Here is an 18,651-nt window from a genome sequence, read left to right on the forward strand (position 1 = left end):
AACTGAAGGTCCTTCCTATGAGAAAAAGGAAGAAGACTATATCGAGGCTGACTACAAGAAGGCAGAAAAGAATTCAAAAGCGATAAGTTTACTACAAAATGGTATGACTTCAACTGAATTTAATCGCTTTTCTTCTTGTACGACTGCCAAGGAGATATGGGATGGGTTGTAATTGGCCTATGAAGGAACGTCCATTGTTAAGAAAAATCGTATTGATATTTTGATACAAAAATACGAACTATTTTCTATGGAGCCTAATGAGACACTTGATAGCATGTCAACACGGTTTTTAAGTATCATAAATGAACTAAAATATCTAGGTCGCACTTTTCTGACTGAAGACATAGCTAGAAAAGTTCTTAGGAGCTTAACAAAAAAATGGCGTCCTAAGGTCACTGTTATGGAATGTCGTGACCTAACTAACCTCTCATATCAAGAACTCATTGGAGCCCTAATGGCTCATGAACTCACTTTAAATGCTGATGAAGCAGAAACGAGCACTCAAAAGAGTATGGCGCTCGCAAGTGAAAACAATGAGTCCAATCTAGAGGATGAAACTGTGTTGTTTGCCAAACGTTTTAGAAAGAAATTTTTCAATTTTAAACAAAATAAAACGCTCAACAACAATTAGTCTTCTAACAAAAAATCTTCTGATTCGAAAAATTCTTTTGCAAATAGAGGTTGCTTCAAGTGTGGTGATTCTGATCACATGATCAAAGATTGCCCCACATGGAAGAACATAAAAGACAAAACCCAGAGAGACAAAACAAAGAAGGAATTCAAGCAAGTCATGATGGCTTCATGCTGGGGAGATCTAGATACAGAGCATGATGAGGAGTCCGAAGATGAAGAAGTCGCAAATCTACGCTTAAGCAACATAAGTTTAGATATTGATAATGATTCAAGTTCAGAATTCTGTTTCATAAGAGAATCCAAATCTAATGAAGATGAAGATGAGTTAAGTTATCTTGAACTTAAGAAACAAGTTAAGAAATTATCCAAAAGCGCTTTAGTTAAGTATTTTGAACAATCGTTGGATCATTGTCATGAGCAAAGTCTAGAGTTAAAAGATTTAAAAGAGCAAATAATGGACATTGCTGAAGAAAATCAATTGCTTAAAGTAAAAGCCAAGAAATTGAAATCTAAAGCTACCGTTGATGATACTGAAGCTTTGAATTCAATGGCAAATGAGAAGAAGGCTCTTGAAGCTAAGGTTATAGCTAATGAAACGATAACCAAAGAGCAGAAACTCAACATTAAGCAACTTCAAGCCAAGGTTATAGCTAATGAAGCTATAACCACTGAATTGAAGAAACTTAATGAACTTCAAAAAATCGAGATTTCAGCCAAGAATGGTACAATCTCAGATCATAAAAAGGAAATTGATCTTCTTAATAAGCAACTAAATGAAAAGGACATTAATCAAGCAAATATCTCAAAACAATATGAAGAGAAAATTGCTAAGTTAAATAACCAATTAAATAATCTCCGTGAAGGTAGTTCCTCTACGGAAATTAAGATTGATCATACAAAATGCAATGAAGAAATTCAATCTTTAAGAGAACTACTTCTTCATGCTCGTAAGCTTCACGATAAATGGGAAGGAAGTACAAAGGTATTAAACTTCTTAACAGAACAATTCGATAACAACATGAAAATGGGATTAGGGCATGAATGCTATGGTCGCAGGGATCATTCTAAATGCAAGGCTACTCTCTCAGATCGAGATTTTAGAAAACGAAAGATAAGTGATTAAAAAGCGAGAATAGAGTCTTTCTAGAGAAAGGGTGGTTACCACAGAGTTGTTACACCATGTTTTCTTCACATATTGTTGTCTTGCACTTAAATTGTTTGTTGAATTGCCTCCTTGTTAAAGTTTGCATCTTTAATCATATTCTCCATTTTCTCATATGAAAACCTCTTCCCATGTTAATCCTTGTTTGCTCATTGTGGATATCATTGTTGGTAATTAGTTTTAATTGTTGAGTCTTAATTGTTATTAGTGTTTTAATTAGTGGTTGCCTAATAGTTAAAAAATCGAGTCTTTACCTAGAAGTCCTTCTCTTAGGTTTGACCCTTACTTCCGCTTTACTATTGTCTTGTTTAGAAGTTAGTAGATTCAAGTTAAGGTTATAAATTATTTATTTGATAGCTTAATTCTAGTTAATTAAAATACCTAGTTTTATTACTATCAAGGATCAAATCATGGAAACTTTAATTGAAATGAAGCTCCTTTATTTATTAACAACTTTTGTAAGATTCGATAACTTGTAATTTGGACCCGTTGACTTGTATAGAGCTCTCACCTATCCCCCTCCATCAATTACGCCTATTGTTTATACTCTTGGTTTGTTTAATTTCACAAAATCTCATTGAAGACGGCGATATCCGTCACAAGCTTGTAACGGATAACATTTTCTCTCACAAAATACCCATGAGAGGTGAGTGGGGAAGCACATGGGGGGTGCCCCACCTTATCCCCTCTCCTTTTTTGTGAGAGGTCTTTAGCTTGTGACGGGATTAGCCCGTCACAAGCAAGACGGTTTGAATTAATTTAAGCTCCCTTTTTTTAAATAAAAAAAAAGAATAATATTGATGGGACAGATTTTGAATTTTGATTTGTGTCCCATTACAAATACACAAATTCTCATTTGTGACGGGATAGATATCCGTCGCAGAACTACTGACGGCCAAGTATTATTAATGTGGGGTATATAAGACAAAAGCGAGAACGCCAGAGAGTAGCAACTGTTTTGTCATATTTACCCCCATGAATATTACTTGGACCGTCATGCTCAGTAACGCATATATCCGTCACAAGAGAGAGTTGTTGTTACAAATAATCGTTAAGGTGCGATTGAACATGCCAAATACAAAAAAAAGAGTATAAGATTAAAGATGATACATTGTGCAAAAGAAGCTTAGATGATGTACACTACTAGAGATGTACACTACTAGAGAATGAGACATTAATTCTTTCATCTGGGTATTATATTAATGTTCTTATCATAACATTAACTTATACAATATGAAGTTATCCTAAGAACATCCGTAAGACCATCCCTAAGCAAGGTTAATTGCTTGGTTATGACCTTACTTGGTCATGGTTAAGGAGTTAATTAAGGTACTTAATTGGTGACCAAAGTTGCTAATTTTTTTGTGACCATACTTGAACAAAATTGACCACTTTTGTAACGTCCTATGTGTCCAAATTTGATTAGTGGAACAATTAAAAAATAATAAAAAAGAAACTACATTTCCAATGCACTGCTACTGCTACTGCGTGAATATTGCCGGTGCTACAGCTTGCACTTCCCTTTAATATTGCCGGTGCACTTCCCTTCAATATTGCCGGTGAATATGCCAGTTAATATCTCCACTTACCTTCATTCACTCCCAACTCCAATTTCAACCAATACGTAATGAACAACAACAAATTAATGAACAACAACAAAATCAATGCAACAACAACAAATTAATGAACAACAACAACAAATTAATGAACAAAATCGCATACAAAATCACAAACAAGATCGCAAATTAATGAACAACAACAACAACAAAATCGCAGACAAGAAGCCAGGAGTTTGGTAATCTTAAAAGCACAAAATCGCAGACAAATTAATGAACAACAACAACAAAATCAATGCAACAGAAATCCAGAATTTTATTAATCTTAACAGCACAAAACCAGCAGTTTATTATATTTTTGAATCAAAAACACAGAGATTAATAATAAGAAAGGAACTTACACAAACATAGAGTAGATCGGCCGGTATGTGTGAAGAAGAATGGAGTAGATCGGCCGGTATGTGTGAAGAAGACGATCGTTTGTTGAAGATGATGATTGGGTTTGAAGATGATGATCGGGTTTGAAGAGTAGATCGACTATGGATATGGAGAGGATGGTCGGATATGGAGATGATGGTCTTCATGGGCTGTTAATGGAGAAGGAAATACGGTTGATCGGCTGTGTGAGAAGGAAGGAGATTGATCGGCCGTTGATGGAGAAAGAATGGAGTAGATCAGCTGTTGATGAGTTCATCTTATTAGTTCGTTCAAAATATTTTTTACAACCCTAGATGAGTAACTCGGTTTTATTAATTTGTTACTCGAAATTAGATGAGTAACTCGGTAGTATTTAATGTTTTTTAATTTAATGTTTTTTTTTTTAATTATGTATGCGGTATTTTTTAAAATTGTTAATGAAACCGTCTAATCACTTTTCAAAATTATAATGTTATTTAATATTTTTTTTCGTAAAGTACGCCATAAGATTAATATAGTCGTTAAATATTGGTGTAATTTTTTTTGTTATTAAGAAATTTACAATAATAGAAAAATAATTATATTTATAAAATGTTAAAAGAAAAATAATTGTAAAAGTAAGAGAGAGAAAAGTGGGGTAGAGAATGTGGAAAATGATTGGAAATGTTATAAAGTGGATAATGATTGGGTTGATGACCTAGGTCGCGACCTTCTGGTTGGGAGGGTGAAAATGAGTCAAGGTTAATAAGGTGGGATTAAGAGTAAAATCGGGTCGGGACCTAGTTAGCGCGACCTTTGCTTGGAGATGGTCTAACAATGAAGTTCCCTAATTTTATTTGTCCATTTCATTTCCTACGAATTTTTTCTATTTACCCTCCCCCCTTTTATATCTACATGTCTGAGACGACGAGGTTTCGTAACAATATTAATTCACATATAACATTATGCTAACCTCGATCTCTTCTAAAAACCGTAGAGCCCCAATAATGAAAAGATAGATGCAACAATGAGATTTCATTTTTTATAAGAGAGAAAACATATGTAAAGGCAAAAGAATCGGCTGTGACCGAATGCTCTACAAAAATAAACTCGAGCTAAACCAAAATGACAAGAGTAACTAAAGAATTGAAATTAGCAATTGTTTAATTAGGTTGGAAGTAGATCAATGATCTCCACACCACTACTTTCATATTCAACAGGCCTTAAGTAAATACCAAGAACAAATGAAATCAAAACTACTAAACCAGTAAAAATATTAAAAACAATTGATATTCTTCCTAGTCCATCTCCAAAACCTGTAATTACTGCACCATCTAATTTATTCACTGCAATATCCTTCTCTTCATTCGTCACTTGTTTTACCACCACTTCCTCTTTTACCATTTCACCACATGCATTATTATTATTATAACTATACTTAGCCAAACATGAATTTAAATCACCTTTTTCGACATTAATCACTTCCGGAAAAACACTTTGATATTCTTCGTCATCTTCAAATAGCCTCCTTCCCTTAAGCTTCCCTCTCTCGAAAGCGAGTTTTCGGTCTCTCTTCATCTCTTCCTTTGCTAGTTCATTAGTTCTCACTTTCCATACTTCACCACTATTACTTGTTGTGTATGTTAATGGAGTTGAATAATAACAAGAATCTGATGATATTCTTGTATGATTTTGTACGGAAGACTTGAAATTATTAGAAGACTTTTTGAGGGATGATTTTGTGAAAATGTCGTATTCTTTTTCGAGGGTTTTAAACTTGTCATGGAGATTTTGTGATGATGTTTTTGTTCTTTTGATTTCTTCTTCATCATCACTTGTATAATCCTCCATAATATTGAAAAGTGTTATTTTAATTATTAACAAATAGACGTTTGTCAAAAAAAAAATTATTAACAAATAGGAATTTTGAACTTTTTTAAGTTTTAACAAATCCCAGGTTCTTAGTTATATATATGTAGCTAATCTTATCATATTGTTAAGAAGTTTGATTTTTGAAATCTTTCGTATATAATGTAGTTTGTTACTATGATTTTACATCTTTTAATGTCCAACGGTAAGATAAAATAAACCTCAAAACCGTCCATTACTCCATTTTAAGTCTATTTAATTCATTTTTAACAGCATGTCAGTATCTTACTCCTGGGTTACTCCTATTTTATCGTGCGTGCTAAAACTTTTTTTTTTTTTGACAACCATAAACTGTATTAAGCTCTGTTTGGTAAACAGTGGAATAATTTCAGCATAAGCAGATTGAAAAAACAGATTATAAATGGCAGATTTTATCAGAAGGTTTGACTAACATATTATAGTTAGCAGAATTAATTTGAGTGTTTGGTAACTGGCAGATTACAATTAGTAGATTGTTAGTTTTCTTTGTAAAATGGAGAAAAATTTCCTATTTTACAATATGATAACCAATATGCTGGGGTAAGCAGCATATTGTAAAACAGCATATTGACCCCAAATATGTTGTTTCAATATGCTATTTACCAAACACTAAAATTAGCATATTGATTGGTCAAACATGCTAAAACCCTTGAATATGCTAAAAATTGGCCAATATGCCGTTTACCAAACAGCGCCATAAACCAGTTATAGTACACACATAGAAAAACTGGCTACCCTTGAACTATTAGAAGACAAACTAATCGAGCTAGAATTACATGCGTAAACAGAGAGACAATACTGTTAAAGATAAGATTATTGATTCACCAAATCAATCTCCAACCTCCTAATTATCTATTCTTAGTATATAATTATCTTTGTATCAATTAGTCAATATTCCTTGTGATCATATCCCTGTAATTGTGCAATCAAAATTACAATCAAATCTTGAGTATATTAGGAAACGATGTATAGGAGCCTCTGCTTGTATTAAGTATAAATAGCTGATATGAGTAAGGCCTATGATAGGCTTAATTGGCACTTTATCCGCGCTACTCTGGTAAAGATGGGGTTTCCTGATTGGACCATTGAACTTATTATGAAGTGCATTTCTTCTGTTTCGTATGAGATTCTGATCAATGGGATTCCTTCTCAAAAGATTCTTCCTCGATGTGGATTGAGACAAGGTGATCCACTTTCACCTTACATTTTTGTGATTTGCACTGAGGTCTTATCGCAATGTCTTAGGAAAGAAGAAAGACTTGGTACTATTAAGGGTGTTCAAATTTGCAGAGGAAGCCAAGCTATTTCACATTTATTCTTTGCTGATGATTCCATATTTTTCTTGGAAGGAAAATCTTCTTCTTCGTGCTCGACTTTGGCTTCTACTATATCGAATTATTGTCGAGCCTCCGGACAACGAATTAATGAAGCAAAATCTGCCATTATCATTAGTCCAAGCTCGTCTCTGTCATTTGCACAAGATTGTTTCAAAATTTTTCGAGTCTCGCCTACGGCTGAAATGGGAAAATATTTGGGGCTTCCAACTGCTATTGGTATTTCTGAGTATGGTAAGTCCAAAAGAGATATTTTCAACTTTCTTATTGATAATGTTAAGAAGAGAACGTCCTCCTGGAATGGTCTTTTACTCTCGTCGGCTGGTCGCCTTTCTTTGATTTCTTCTATCCTCTCTTCTCTTTCCACGTACTTTCTATCGGTATTTAAAATGCCGGTAAGTGTGACTTCTAAGATTGATTCTTTACTGTCACAATTTTGGTGGAGAGGATCTAGGACGTCTAAGGGTATCAGTTGGTGTAGTAAATTATTTCTAAGTCAACCAAAAGGTCTTGGGGGACTGGGAATTAGAAATACCAGATGTTTTAATCAGGCACTTCTTGCTAAAATCGGGTGGAATATGCTTCGTGATCCGTCATCTCTTATTAGTCGAACTATTGGAGTTCAGTTGGGTCTTGATTGGAATAATTGTGTTAATCGCGTTGAGACTGTCAAGAGTAAGGACTCATGGATCTGTAAAGGAATCCTTTGGGGCGCTAAAACCTTTACTAAGCACATTGCCTGGATGGTTGGTTCTGAGTCCAGTTTAAATGTTTGGACTTCTCCTTGGGTGGATGGCTTGATCCCTATTCCGAAACATTATGACCTTCTGCTCGTTGAACCTTCCCTTAGTAAGTTGAGAGTTAAGGACCTTATTTCAAACAGTACTTGGAATGTTGACATGGTAATGTGCTTCTTCGAGGATTCTTTTATTGCTAAAATTTTAGCCATTCCTTTAAGCAAAGAAAATAAAGAAGATTTTGCTTTTTATAAGGAATCAAAGAATGGTAATTACTATGTTAAGAAAGGCTACTTTGACGTTTGGCATGATTTGTGGAATTCGAAGGCTAGCGTTAAGGACTTGTCTCGTATCTCGTCAGGGTGTAGAGCTTTTATTAAAAAATGGTTGTGGCATCTCCCTGGACCTAAAAAATGGATTATTCTGCACTGGAAAATTCTTACACAAACTTTATCTGTTGGGCGTGAACTCGAAAAGAGAGGTATTGGTGATGGCTTCCTTTGTCGTCTTTGTGATAGACAATGTGTTGAATCTTTGGAACATTTGTTCCGGGATTGCGAGTTTGTGTCGAGATTATGGAGTGCAAATCATCTTGGCATTAATGCTAGTAGTGGCTCAAATATTAGCATTCAAGAATGGGTTATAAATTGGCTTAGCTTATTATCAAGGAAGAAAAATAGTATTGATGGGGTTATTTCTTTCATGTGCACTATTTGGACTATTTGGGTCACTCGAAATACGCACGTTTACAGTAATGAACCCTTGTCTCCTTCCGGCTCGATTCGTTTGTATGAGCATGAATTGAGTTTGATGATATATGCGGAAAAGGAGAGAGCAGATTCAAGGAAAGACTTGAACAACATTTGTCTTTCGGATGATGATGATTTTAATTTGAAGGTTCTTCATAATGGTAATACCTTTCCCCTTATTGGTCCTGATTTGGGTGATAATCATTATCTTATCTATACGGATGCTGCTTGGCGATCGAATTTTTCTACGGGTTTGGGATGGGTTGTCAAGGATAGTAATGATTTTGAACATTCCGTTTCCGAGAACTTGAAATCGAATTGCTATGCCCAATCTGCCTCTCAAGCTGAAGCCTTAGCTATACTAGAAGCTCTTAATTGGGCTAAAAGACATCAACTTCTCCACGTGTGTGTCTATTCGGATTGTCTACAGGTTGTCGCCCAATTACTGGGTTTTACTCCGGTTAACATTGACACTAAAGTCATTGTTAGTGACATTCTGAAGGTAGGATGTTATTTTCATTGTCTTTCATTTTGCTATGCTCCTAGAAGTTGTAATAAAATGGCTCATAGATTAGCTCAGAGAGCCATTAATATGTAACTCTTTTACTTGCCCATCTGTCAAAAAAAAAAAAAAACAAAAAGTATAAATAGCTACATGTATTACCTTGTAATCATCAATAATAATATACAACTTCTAAATCTTACAAATACTTCTTGAAGGGAGGGTAATAATAATCTTTGAAGTGGATCAAATGGGCCTCCTTCCTTTTAGTCCTTTTAACCGCTGTAATAGTACTGATGTACGTGCACAGAAAAATACAATGGTTGACAGACACTGGAGATCTTTTGTTCAAATTGGTACCTGCTCAAGCCACTCGACCACGATCATGGGTGTGATGCTGCTTATAGCTACGAGTCCTGGTCAAATTACCTTTAGCCGCCACGAAGTGAAACTGGACCATTGAGACTTACTAGCGAGAGAGAAGTCCGACGTTAGACACTTTTTCCTGTCGACCTGGATAATGACCTCCTCTTGAACCAACTCGTCGCTCATAGATTTAGAATCTGAATTCATAAAATCTTCCTCACTTAAAGGAGAAGAAGAGGGAAATACTACTTCCCTTGAACTTTATTCATGGGTCAAAAAATTCAGTTTTGTACAAATTCTTGTGGGTAAAAGGTTCCTGAGTTACGTTCTCTCAATACAGTCATTAAATTTAAGAAGCTACTTAAAATCTCTCTTATATAATTGGTAAGGGCTCCCATTTCTTAAACAAGTGGTCAAGATTTCAATTCCTAACTCTTGCGAATGAAAAAACCAAACTTATTGGGAGGGGATCTACGTTTACTTAATAACGGTTGGCTTGCTAGAAGTTTGACGTTATTATCATACTGATGACGGTGATCAACTGGTCCCTAAAAGTCACACCTAAAGGATGTGTTTGAGAGATGTGATTGTATGAAAATATAATCACATTGATGCCTTATATGACTAAAAGGTTAGTCCATGTATTTGACTAAACAGTTAGTCAATGTGATGATGAGACGATTATTTAATATAATTAAATAATATTAGCTAAGACGAATTAACTGTTAATTCGTAAATTTAATATAAACTGTTATATTTAATTAATGTATATAATGTTAGCTTAAACAAATTAAGATGTTAATTCGTAATTAAATGTAACCAGTTATATTTAATTAGCAAATTATAAATATATTATATTTATAGTCAATGTATATATTATGCGCAATTGTCATAATAAAATGTTGACAGACCGGTATTAATAAATCGACTACAAACTGTTGTGTGTGGACTTATTAATGTATGTCGACATAATTGACAATTGATAATTAATACATATTTATACATTTTGAAAACCAACCTAAAATAAGAAGATATTTTTCTCCTTATTTTTGGGTGGAATTTCGGTTAAGCAAAAGAAAAAGGAAAAGAATATTTCTTCCCTATTTTTCCTCCCTTTGGCCGATTAAAAGGAGTAAGGGGAATCATTTTTCCTTTACTTCTTTTTGACCTAATTTCTCTCATCACAAAAACATAAACCCTAAAAATTAATTAGAATTTGGGGATCTCATTCTAGCAAATTGAGAGGCATTTCTCAAAGCATTTTGGGTGCAACGATTAGGAGAATATCGATTTCGATATTGTTCTTAGGCCGAATTTGCTAGGACTAAAGGTTAATTCTAAATCTCTACTCTTTTGTTTATGTAAATTCGTTTATGACTAGTTTTTCATAATCATAATTTCGTTATAATCCGTTTTTCTTAGAGGAAGTATACCGATATTTCCCACAAGTGGTATCAGAGCATAGGCCACGAAATTATTTTATATGATTATCATAAATGGATTTAAACAAAAAAAATTTTGAAGAAAATTTTTAGGGTTTCGGCCGAATGGTTTTTTTTATACCGAGCCATTTTTTTGTTTTTGTGTTTTTGTTTCCATTTTGATTTATTCATATTGTTGTTTAATTAGTTAAGATGATAATATGATAAATTTGTAGATGTTTTGATTTAATAATAATTAAATTAAAATATAAATGGAAATTGTTTTGATTAATGATGATTATTTGTTTTTGCTATATAGTGTTTGGCACACATGATGTTAAATTGTTGTTTAAGGATCATGATTCATTAATTTAAATGTTGATGATTATGCCAATCTTGTTCTAGTAGCAACATTAAACAAATTTGTTCATTATCAAAGGGTGTTTTCGAAAGAAAGAAAAAAAAAACTGTTTTTGTTTTTTGATGATTGCCGAGAACAATAAAGAAAAATAAAACTGTTTTTGTTCTTTTTGGGCAAAATGCCGAGATAATAAAAAAAAAACTGCTTTTCTCTCTTTTTTTCAGTTCTGCCGAGTGCAAAAAGAAAAAAAAAATTTTGTTTTGTTTTTTTTGATAATGCCGAGAGCAAGAAAAAAAAGGTTTCGTTTTTTTGTTTATTTTGGCCAATATTTATTATACATTAAATTTATAATGTATGATTGATTGTTGTGAAAAGGTTCACAAATTATATATACCCAATTATTTTAAAGCATTTTAAAATAATGTTAGATTAATTCATATTATAGGTTAATGTGAATTAAGATTGAAATTATTGTGAGTAATTGAGGAATTGTCACATAATTTGATCATTTAAATAGGTGGTTTGGATAAATTACTCTACATAATTAAGGAATTATGTCTTGTATGATTAATTTATAGTTGATGCTTTTTTATTTAGTTGAATGAATCGTTGAATGGTTTTATTTACGTATTTTTGCAATCGGTTGTAATTTGTATTACCTAGTGTGGCCTTAGTTAATTATGTTTTCGTAATGATGGAAACATAATTTTAATGTAATTTTGAGATCTCGTATCTCCTTTTGGTTTTCTTTAAATATTATGATTTTGAAATTAGAATGTAAATAGGTTCATTTATGTAATTTTTAATTGTAATTTTGAGAAGACTAAAGATGGAGATTGGATTGCTCACTCCCGTTACATGGACCAAGATGGAACATCAAGACAAGCTTCTCGAGTCATAGGAAGGATTCCAAAGTTGTATTTATGTTCATTTTGGTAGATAGGCCACACTAGGACTTTGTTTTTGTTTTACGTTTTTCCATTATTGCTTTTCTTCACATGATAGTTAATGCATCATATTCCGCCTAAACCAAACCACCTACTAAAATGCATGAAAATTGACTCATATAGTTTGGATGTTAGTTTTCATAGACATACAGATGTCACACTATAATAAGCCATCATCTTAGTTTATTCATTCCTGCATGCTAGATATTAGTTCACTTAAAAAGAATTAAAATAAAGTTGATGAGATCTTCCTCTAAAACTGAAATTGAGACTAGTCTTTATAGGCCAAACAGCTATGAATCCCTTCTTCGTCGGTAGGCATATAGGACCTTACTCTCCATATGACCCCTTCTACGTTGGGTAAGTAGTTTGTGTTGACTTAGTTTACCTCAACATTATAATCCGAAGAGTTTCTCGTGATTATGATGGACAGTAGATAGAATTTACAGAAATTTATCGACCAAGAATTCTAATAGTATAATTAGCCAAGAGGTTGGCTTATCAATTTACAGATAATTGAGTCTTGGGATCATTTATATAATTCTTGAGGGAGGTCAATTGTATAAATGCTTGAGTCTTCGCGTTATAACAGTATTGCATTAGACTTAAATCATAACGATGAGTATGCTTATTATATTTTATTCTTCTTTTTGCAGTGTAGAATTCGTTTATATTGATAATAATGTTACAACAAATGGCTGGAAATAACGAAATCCCTATGCCAAGTGCCACACTTGGACGCGAGTCCTGGCTAAAAGCTTTCATGGACCACATGAATCAGTTCACACGACTGAAGAATGACGGGTCCAACTTTGCGGACTGGGAGGCATCATTACGGAATGCTGCCATTGCTGACGGTAAGCTCAAGTACTTAACTGAGCCAATACCGCCAAACCCAGGCCCCAATGCAAGAGCTAACGAGTCAATTGCTTATAGTGACTTCGTTATGGAAGCGGGTGCGATAAAGAACGTACTCATTTTTGCAATGGAAACCAATTTGCAAAGACGTTTCATTGCCCAAGGTGCAAACAAGATTTTCACCACGCTCACTAATGAGTTCTCAAAAGCACCGAGAATCGTTACTTATGAGCATACCTGTCGCTTCTTTGATGCGAAACTCCAGAAGGGCCAACCGGTTAGCCCACACATTCTTAACATGATTGGGAATGTCGAGCAACTGGAGGCACTTGATTGAAAAATCAGTGAGAGCATAGTCATTGACCGTATGCTTTATTCACTTCATGATGGTTTTGCCCTTTTCAGGGCAAATTACTACATGAATGACATGAAGAAAAGTCCTCATGAGCTACACTCACTTCTCGTACAGACCGAAAAGGATATGAAATTGAGTGGGAGCATGAAGCAAGATGTTCTCATGATTTCCAACAAGAATAAGGGAAAGGGCAAGGCTCACGGCGACCTAACTGTAGGAAAGCCAAAGTTTAAAAAGTCAGGAAACGGTAAGAGTGGGCCTGGTGAGACACTAGGCAAGGCAAAGAGCAAGGACGGTAACGTTGAATGCTACCATTATCACAAGACTGGGCATTGGAGGAGGAACTGTCCCGTGTACCGTGAGGACATAAAAGCAGGCCGCGTCACTCATGTTGGTATGTCATCTTATATTCATATGATTGAGATTAACCATGCAAGTTTTGGAACTTGGGTACTTGATACTGGTTGTGGTTCTCATCTGTGTAATCATTTGCAGGGCCTAAAAAACATCACACCTCTCGCAAAGGGTGATGTGGACCTGCGAGTCGGGAATGGAGCACGAGTTGCTGCAGTCTCAAAGGGAACATACGTAATCCAACTCCCTAGTGGTTTTGAGTTATATTTATATAACTGTTACTATGTACCTAGTTTGTCTAAGAATATTATTTCTGTTTCCGTACTTGATAAAGACGGTTTTTCATTTTCAATAAAGGACAATAGCTGTATTTTCTCTTTTAATGAAATGGTTTATGGCAAAGCAGTTTCCATGAATGGAATTTACATCTTAGATCAAACCACAAATATATTACATGTGAATAATAAGAAATTAAAGGTTGGTGACAAAGATCAAACTTATCTATGGCATTGTCGAATGGGACACATAAATGAAAAATATGTAAAGAAACTCATCGAGAATGGGACTATTCCCGCATTCGATTTTTCTACATTTGGCACGTGTGAATCATGTCTTATCGGCAAAATGACTCGAATTTCCTTCAAAGGTGTTGGAATGCACGCTAGTGATCTATTAGGACTCATACATACTGATGTATGTGGACCTATGTCAATTACCGCAAGAGATGGCTATAGATATTTTATCACTTTCACGGATGATTTGAGTAGATACGGATATGTCTACTTAATGAAGCATAAAAGTGAGTCCTTTGAAAAATTCAAGGAATACCAGAATAAGGTTGAGAACCAACTGGGAAGAAAGGTTAAAGCACTTCGTTCAGATCGGGGTGGCGAATATCTTTCAAATGAGTTTGATCAACACCTTAAAGACTGTGGAATAGTTTTACAGTTAACTCCACCTGGAACACCTCAATTAAATGGTGTGTCCGAACAGAGAAATCAAACACTACTTGATATGGTTCGATCCATGATGAGTCACACGGTAGTACGTGATTCATTATGGGGTTTTGCTCTTTTGTCAGCTGCTCTTATACTTAACCGAAGTCCGTCTAAAGCTGTTGACAAGACTCCATATGAAATGTGGAAGGGAACGGTCCCTAACTTGTCCTTTATTTGGGTTTGGGGCTGCGAGGCTTATGTCAAGTGGAGACACGAGGATAAGCTCGGCCCGCGATCGGTCAAGACATACTTTATTGGTTATCCAAAAGGAATGTTTGGTCATTACTTCTATTTGCCTACCGAACATCGAGTTTTTGTTGCGGCTAGTGCGACGTTCTTAGAGAAAGAATTTCTCGAGAACAAGTCAAGTAATAGAACCTTCGAGCTGTCGGAGATTCAAGAACCAACAACCAAAGAACAGATGGAGGAAGTTGTTCCTTCAACTGATGATACGGTTAATATTCCTCAGGAACCTAGGAGGTCGGGTATAGTCTCTAATCCTCCAGACAGATACATTGGTATGGTCGAGGAGAATGACGTTTTGCTCCTAGAGAGTAATGAACCCGCTACCTATAAAGGTGCCATGGCCTATTCCGACTCAAAGCTATGGCTTGAAGCCATGCAATCCGAGATGGACTCCATGTATGAGAATGACGTATGGGATCTTGTTGATTTACCTAACAAGGTAGGACCTCTTCAGTGCAAATGGCTTTACAAAATAAAGCATTCTGTAGAGGGGCAACCAGATACCTATAAGGCACGACTAGTGGCAAAAGGTTTCACTCAAGTGCACGGATTGCATTATGATGAAATTTTTGCACCCGTAGTTATGCTGCGTTCTATTCGGATAATCTTAGCAATTGCCGCGTTTCATGACTATAAAATTTGGGAAATGGATGTGAAAACCGCCTTCTTAAACGGTTATTTGGAGGAGGAGTTGTACATGGTGCAACCCGAAGGTTTCATAGATCCTGAAAATCCTAAGAAAGTGTGCAAGCTTAAGCGTTCCATTTATGGACTTAAGCAAGCTTCTCGGAGTTGGAATCATCGTTTCGACCAGGTGATAAAAGAGTTTCACTCGATCGGTCGAGGAACCATGCTTATATGTCAAGTCGAGTGGGAGTAAGATTACTTTCTTGATATTGTATGTCGATGACATACTCTTGATTGGGAATGACATTCCTCTCTTATCTTCGGTAAAAGGATGGTTGAAGAACCATTTACAAATGAAAGATCTGGGTGAGGCACAACGCATATTGGGAATCCGTATCTATCAAGATAGATCACGACGGATGTTATCATTGAGTCAGGAGTCTTATTTAGATAAGACTCTTTAAAGGTTCAGCATGACCAACTCCAAGAAGGGGAACCTTCCAATGACGTCTGGGATGCATTTGAGCAAGTCTCAGTCACCCACGACACCTGAAGGGGTCGAGCGCATGAGTCGTGTTCCTTATGCATCAGCCATAGGATCGATCATGTATGCCATGATATGCACACGTCCAGACGTGGCATATGCATTGAGTATGACGAGTCGGTACCAACGCAATCCGGTGAAACACCTTTGGATTCTTTGTTAAAAACATCCTTAAGTACCTACGGAGGACTAAGGATTGGGTATTGACTTATGGAGGAGATACTAAGCTATGAGCAATCGGTTACGCAGATGCTAGCTTCCTGATGCGTGTCTTTTATATGATGTGTTACACCCCATTTTACACGCATTTCAGAGCTCATTTATGTAGTTTATACTACTATTCTCCTTATTTTCGTCCACTTTCGTGTTTTTGTACATTATTGCAGAAATGTGAAGAATCCAACGGAAATCAAGCTAAATCCGTCCCCGAGTACCTTGCATTTCATTTGACGTGAAGTATTTACTCAAGAAACGAACTTGGTGTGTATATCAAGGCCCGAAAGACTAATGCACAAGGTTTTTGAAGCCAAGTACCAGCTACTCCAGTTGATCGACTGATCTCCATGGTCGATCGACCAGAGCACGACATACAGAAGCTACTGTATAGCGAGGGTTAGTCGATCGACCGGTCCCAGTGGTCGATCGACCAGACCGTGACTCTGACGCAAATTAGAAGAACGAGAAGTTTGAAGCCCATCGTAATTAGGTTTTGGGAAATAAGAACTACGTTGTATTCCTATATAACGTAGCTTAGGTTTCAGTTTTAAGGATCCAGTTTTCATCATCTAGTTCTTTACATACAATTCAATAATCATTAGTTTAGTTTATTCTTTCATTAATAAAGTTCTTTTTGCAATCGGTTTTGATCTTTCCTCTGCGATTTCCCTCACGGTACTCTTCTGTTCTTATATTCAGTTTCATTGCTTTAATTCGCTGACAATTTAGGATTGCAAGGTTAGATCTCCCGAAGCCAAATCATCGTTTTATGTTAATCATTTGTTCAGTTAATTTAAATATGAATTCGTTTGCTTTATTTGATAATCTTATTGCTGTCATTATTTCTAGTATGAGTAGCTAAATACCTTGTGCTAGGATGTAGGGAATCTGTAGTATAGGCGGCATTAGAATAGGGAGACCGAAAATCGCGCCATGGTCGATCGACTGGGTTTCCTGGTCGATCGACTGGCCACGTGATATTTCCTTCGTTTTAATTAATTTAATTGCTATATTTGACGAATCGAGTGCACGCGACTAGTTGAATGTTTAGGAATTGACCGACCCAATAAAGATCGAAAGATAGGGAAGTGAGATAGCCTACCTAATTAAGACGACTAGATTAATGAGATCGAAAGGTGAGTTAATTTAGCCTTTTAAATCACTTTTCAGGACGAAAGTTAGTTTTAGTGATATTAGGGACCTGTAGCGAGATCGAAAGATGCTACCTGTTAAGAAAGGACCGAGAGGACTTCTTATTTTCTCGTCTCACGTGTTTGTTTTAGACCTACCTAGTTACTGCCGCCGAAACTATAGTGAACCGACCATCTTAGGACCCTTTTAATTCTTGATTTCATCTACTAGTTTAGTTTACTTTTCTTTTATTGCCTTTAGTATAGACCAACTCAAATCAAACCCCCCTCACAATTGTTACCTTAGGCTAGAATTAGACAACTAATAATTGCATCGCCTCCTTGTCGTTCGACCCTGACTGCCACTAGCTATAGTAGTAGTTTGGACTATAAATATTATTTTTGGTGCATACAACGACAGGCATCAAATTTTGGCGCCGTTGCCGGGGAGGCAATTGTTTAAAATTTTTAGTTGTTTCTATTTTTAGTCTTTCTCTTAGTTTAAAGGACATCTGTTCCTTAAACTATTCTCATATTCTACTTGTAGTTTCTTCTTATGCGCAGGTCACAGGGTGGTGAATTACTACCGTTCAATCCTGAGATTGAGAAGACTTTGCGCGAGTTGAGATGATCATCTAGATTATTGCCGACAGAGGAAGAGCTGAGTACTCTGTCTAGTTACTACGAGAACGAGCTGTTTGAGGAGGATCCACCTTCGTCACCTATTTCTACTTTCTCAGCTGAGACCGTCACGTCTCCATACATGGCTGAAGAAGCAAGTATAGCCAGTCACTCTGAGCCGACAGCTGAGAATCTCTATAAGGGATTCTCATTACGAGGGACGGATAGAAAATTCGAGCCGAAACCGTCCTATATCAACTTGGTTGAGAGAAACCAATTCGGGGGAGCTGCAAATGAAGATGCAGCCAAATATATGAAGACATTCATTGACTATTGTTGTTCCATACCCCCACCAACCGGTGTGACCCAGGACCAGGTGAAAAAGACTATGTTCATATTCTCTCTTCGTGATGCTGCAAGGGAGTGGTACCGAGACCTGGATCGAGCTGCTAACGGGATCACTGATTGGAAGTCGCTGGCCCTGACATTCTACAAGAAATATTTTTCTGCCTCGAAGACAAATGCCATTAGAGCTCAGATCACGAGTTTTAAACAGGGTCCTGATGAGAATTTTCATGAGGCATGGGTCCGTTTCAAGAAGCTGGTGCGAACTATTCCGCACCATGGGTT

The 18,651-nt window shown here is 35.9% G+C and overlaps 1 protein-coding gene, 1 long non-coding RNA gene and 1 other non-coding gene across 4 annotated transcripts; 1 reads left to right on the forward strand and 2 right to left on the reverse strand.

The window, feature by feature from the left end:
• Window positions 1-2,962: 2,962 nt before the first annotated feature.
• On the reverse strand, window positions 2,963-4,150 carry LOC141646135 (uncharacterized). Of its 2 annotated transcripts, none has more exons than XR_012545371.1 (2): window positions 3,753-4,150; window positions 2,963-3,384 (listed from the first exon to the last, which is right to left on the reverse strand). It is a non-coding gene; the product is annotated as an uncharacterized LOC141646135 (long non-coding RNA). The 2 variants fall into 2 exon arrangements; XR_012545370.1 differs by having other exon boundaries at window positions 2,963-3,400.
• Window positions 4,151-6,718: 2,568 nt separating this feature from the next.
• On the forward strand, window positions 6,719-9,073 carry LOC141649192 (uncharacterized). Its single transcript, XM_074457887.1, has one exon. It carries the CDS (start codon window positions 6,719-6,721, stop codon window positions 9,071-9,073), a length of 2,355 nt encoding a protein of 784 aa, XP_074313988.1.
• A 9,471-nt stretch (window positions 9,074-18,544) lies between these two features.
• Window positions 18,545-18,651, reverse strand: LOC141650250 (small nucleolar RNA R71). Its single transcript, XR_012546293.1, has one exon. It is a non-coding gene; the product is annotated as a small nucleolar RNA R71 (small nucleolar RNA).

This window comes from Silene latifolia, chromosome 3 (assembly GCF_048544455.1).
Source record: "Silene latifolia isolate original U9 population chromosome 3, ASM4854445v1, whole genome shotgun sequence".
NCBI classification, from domain to species: domain Eukaryota; kingdom Viridiplantae; phylum Streptophyta; class Magnoliopsida; order Caryophyllales; family Caryophyllaceae; genus Silene; species Silene latifolia.

Excerpts from the sequence above, each read along its gene's own strand:
- LOC141649192 (XM_074457887.1), top strand. The coding sequence starts at position 6,719 with ATGGGGTTTCCTGATTGGACCATTGAACTTATTATGAAGTGCATTTCT.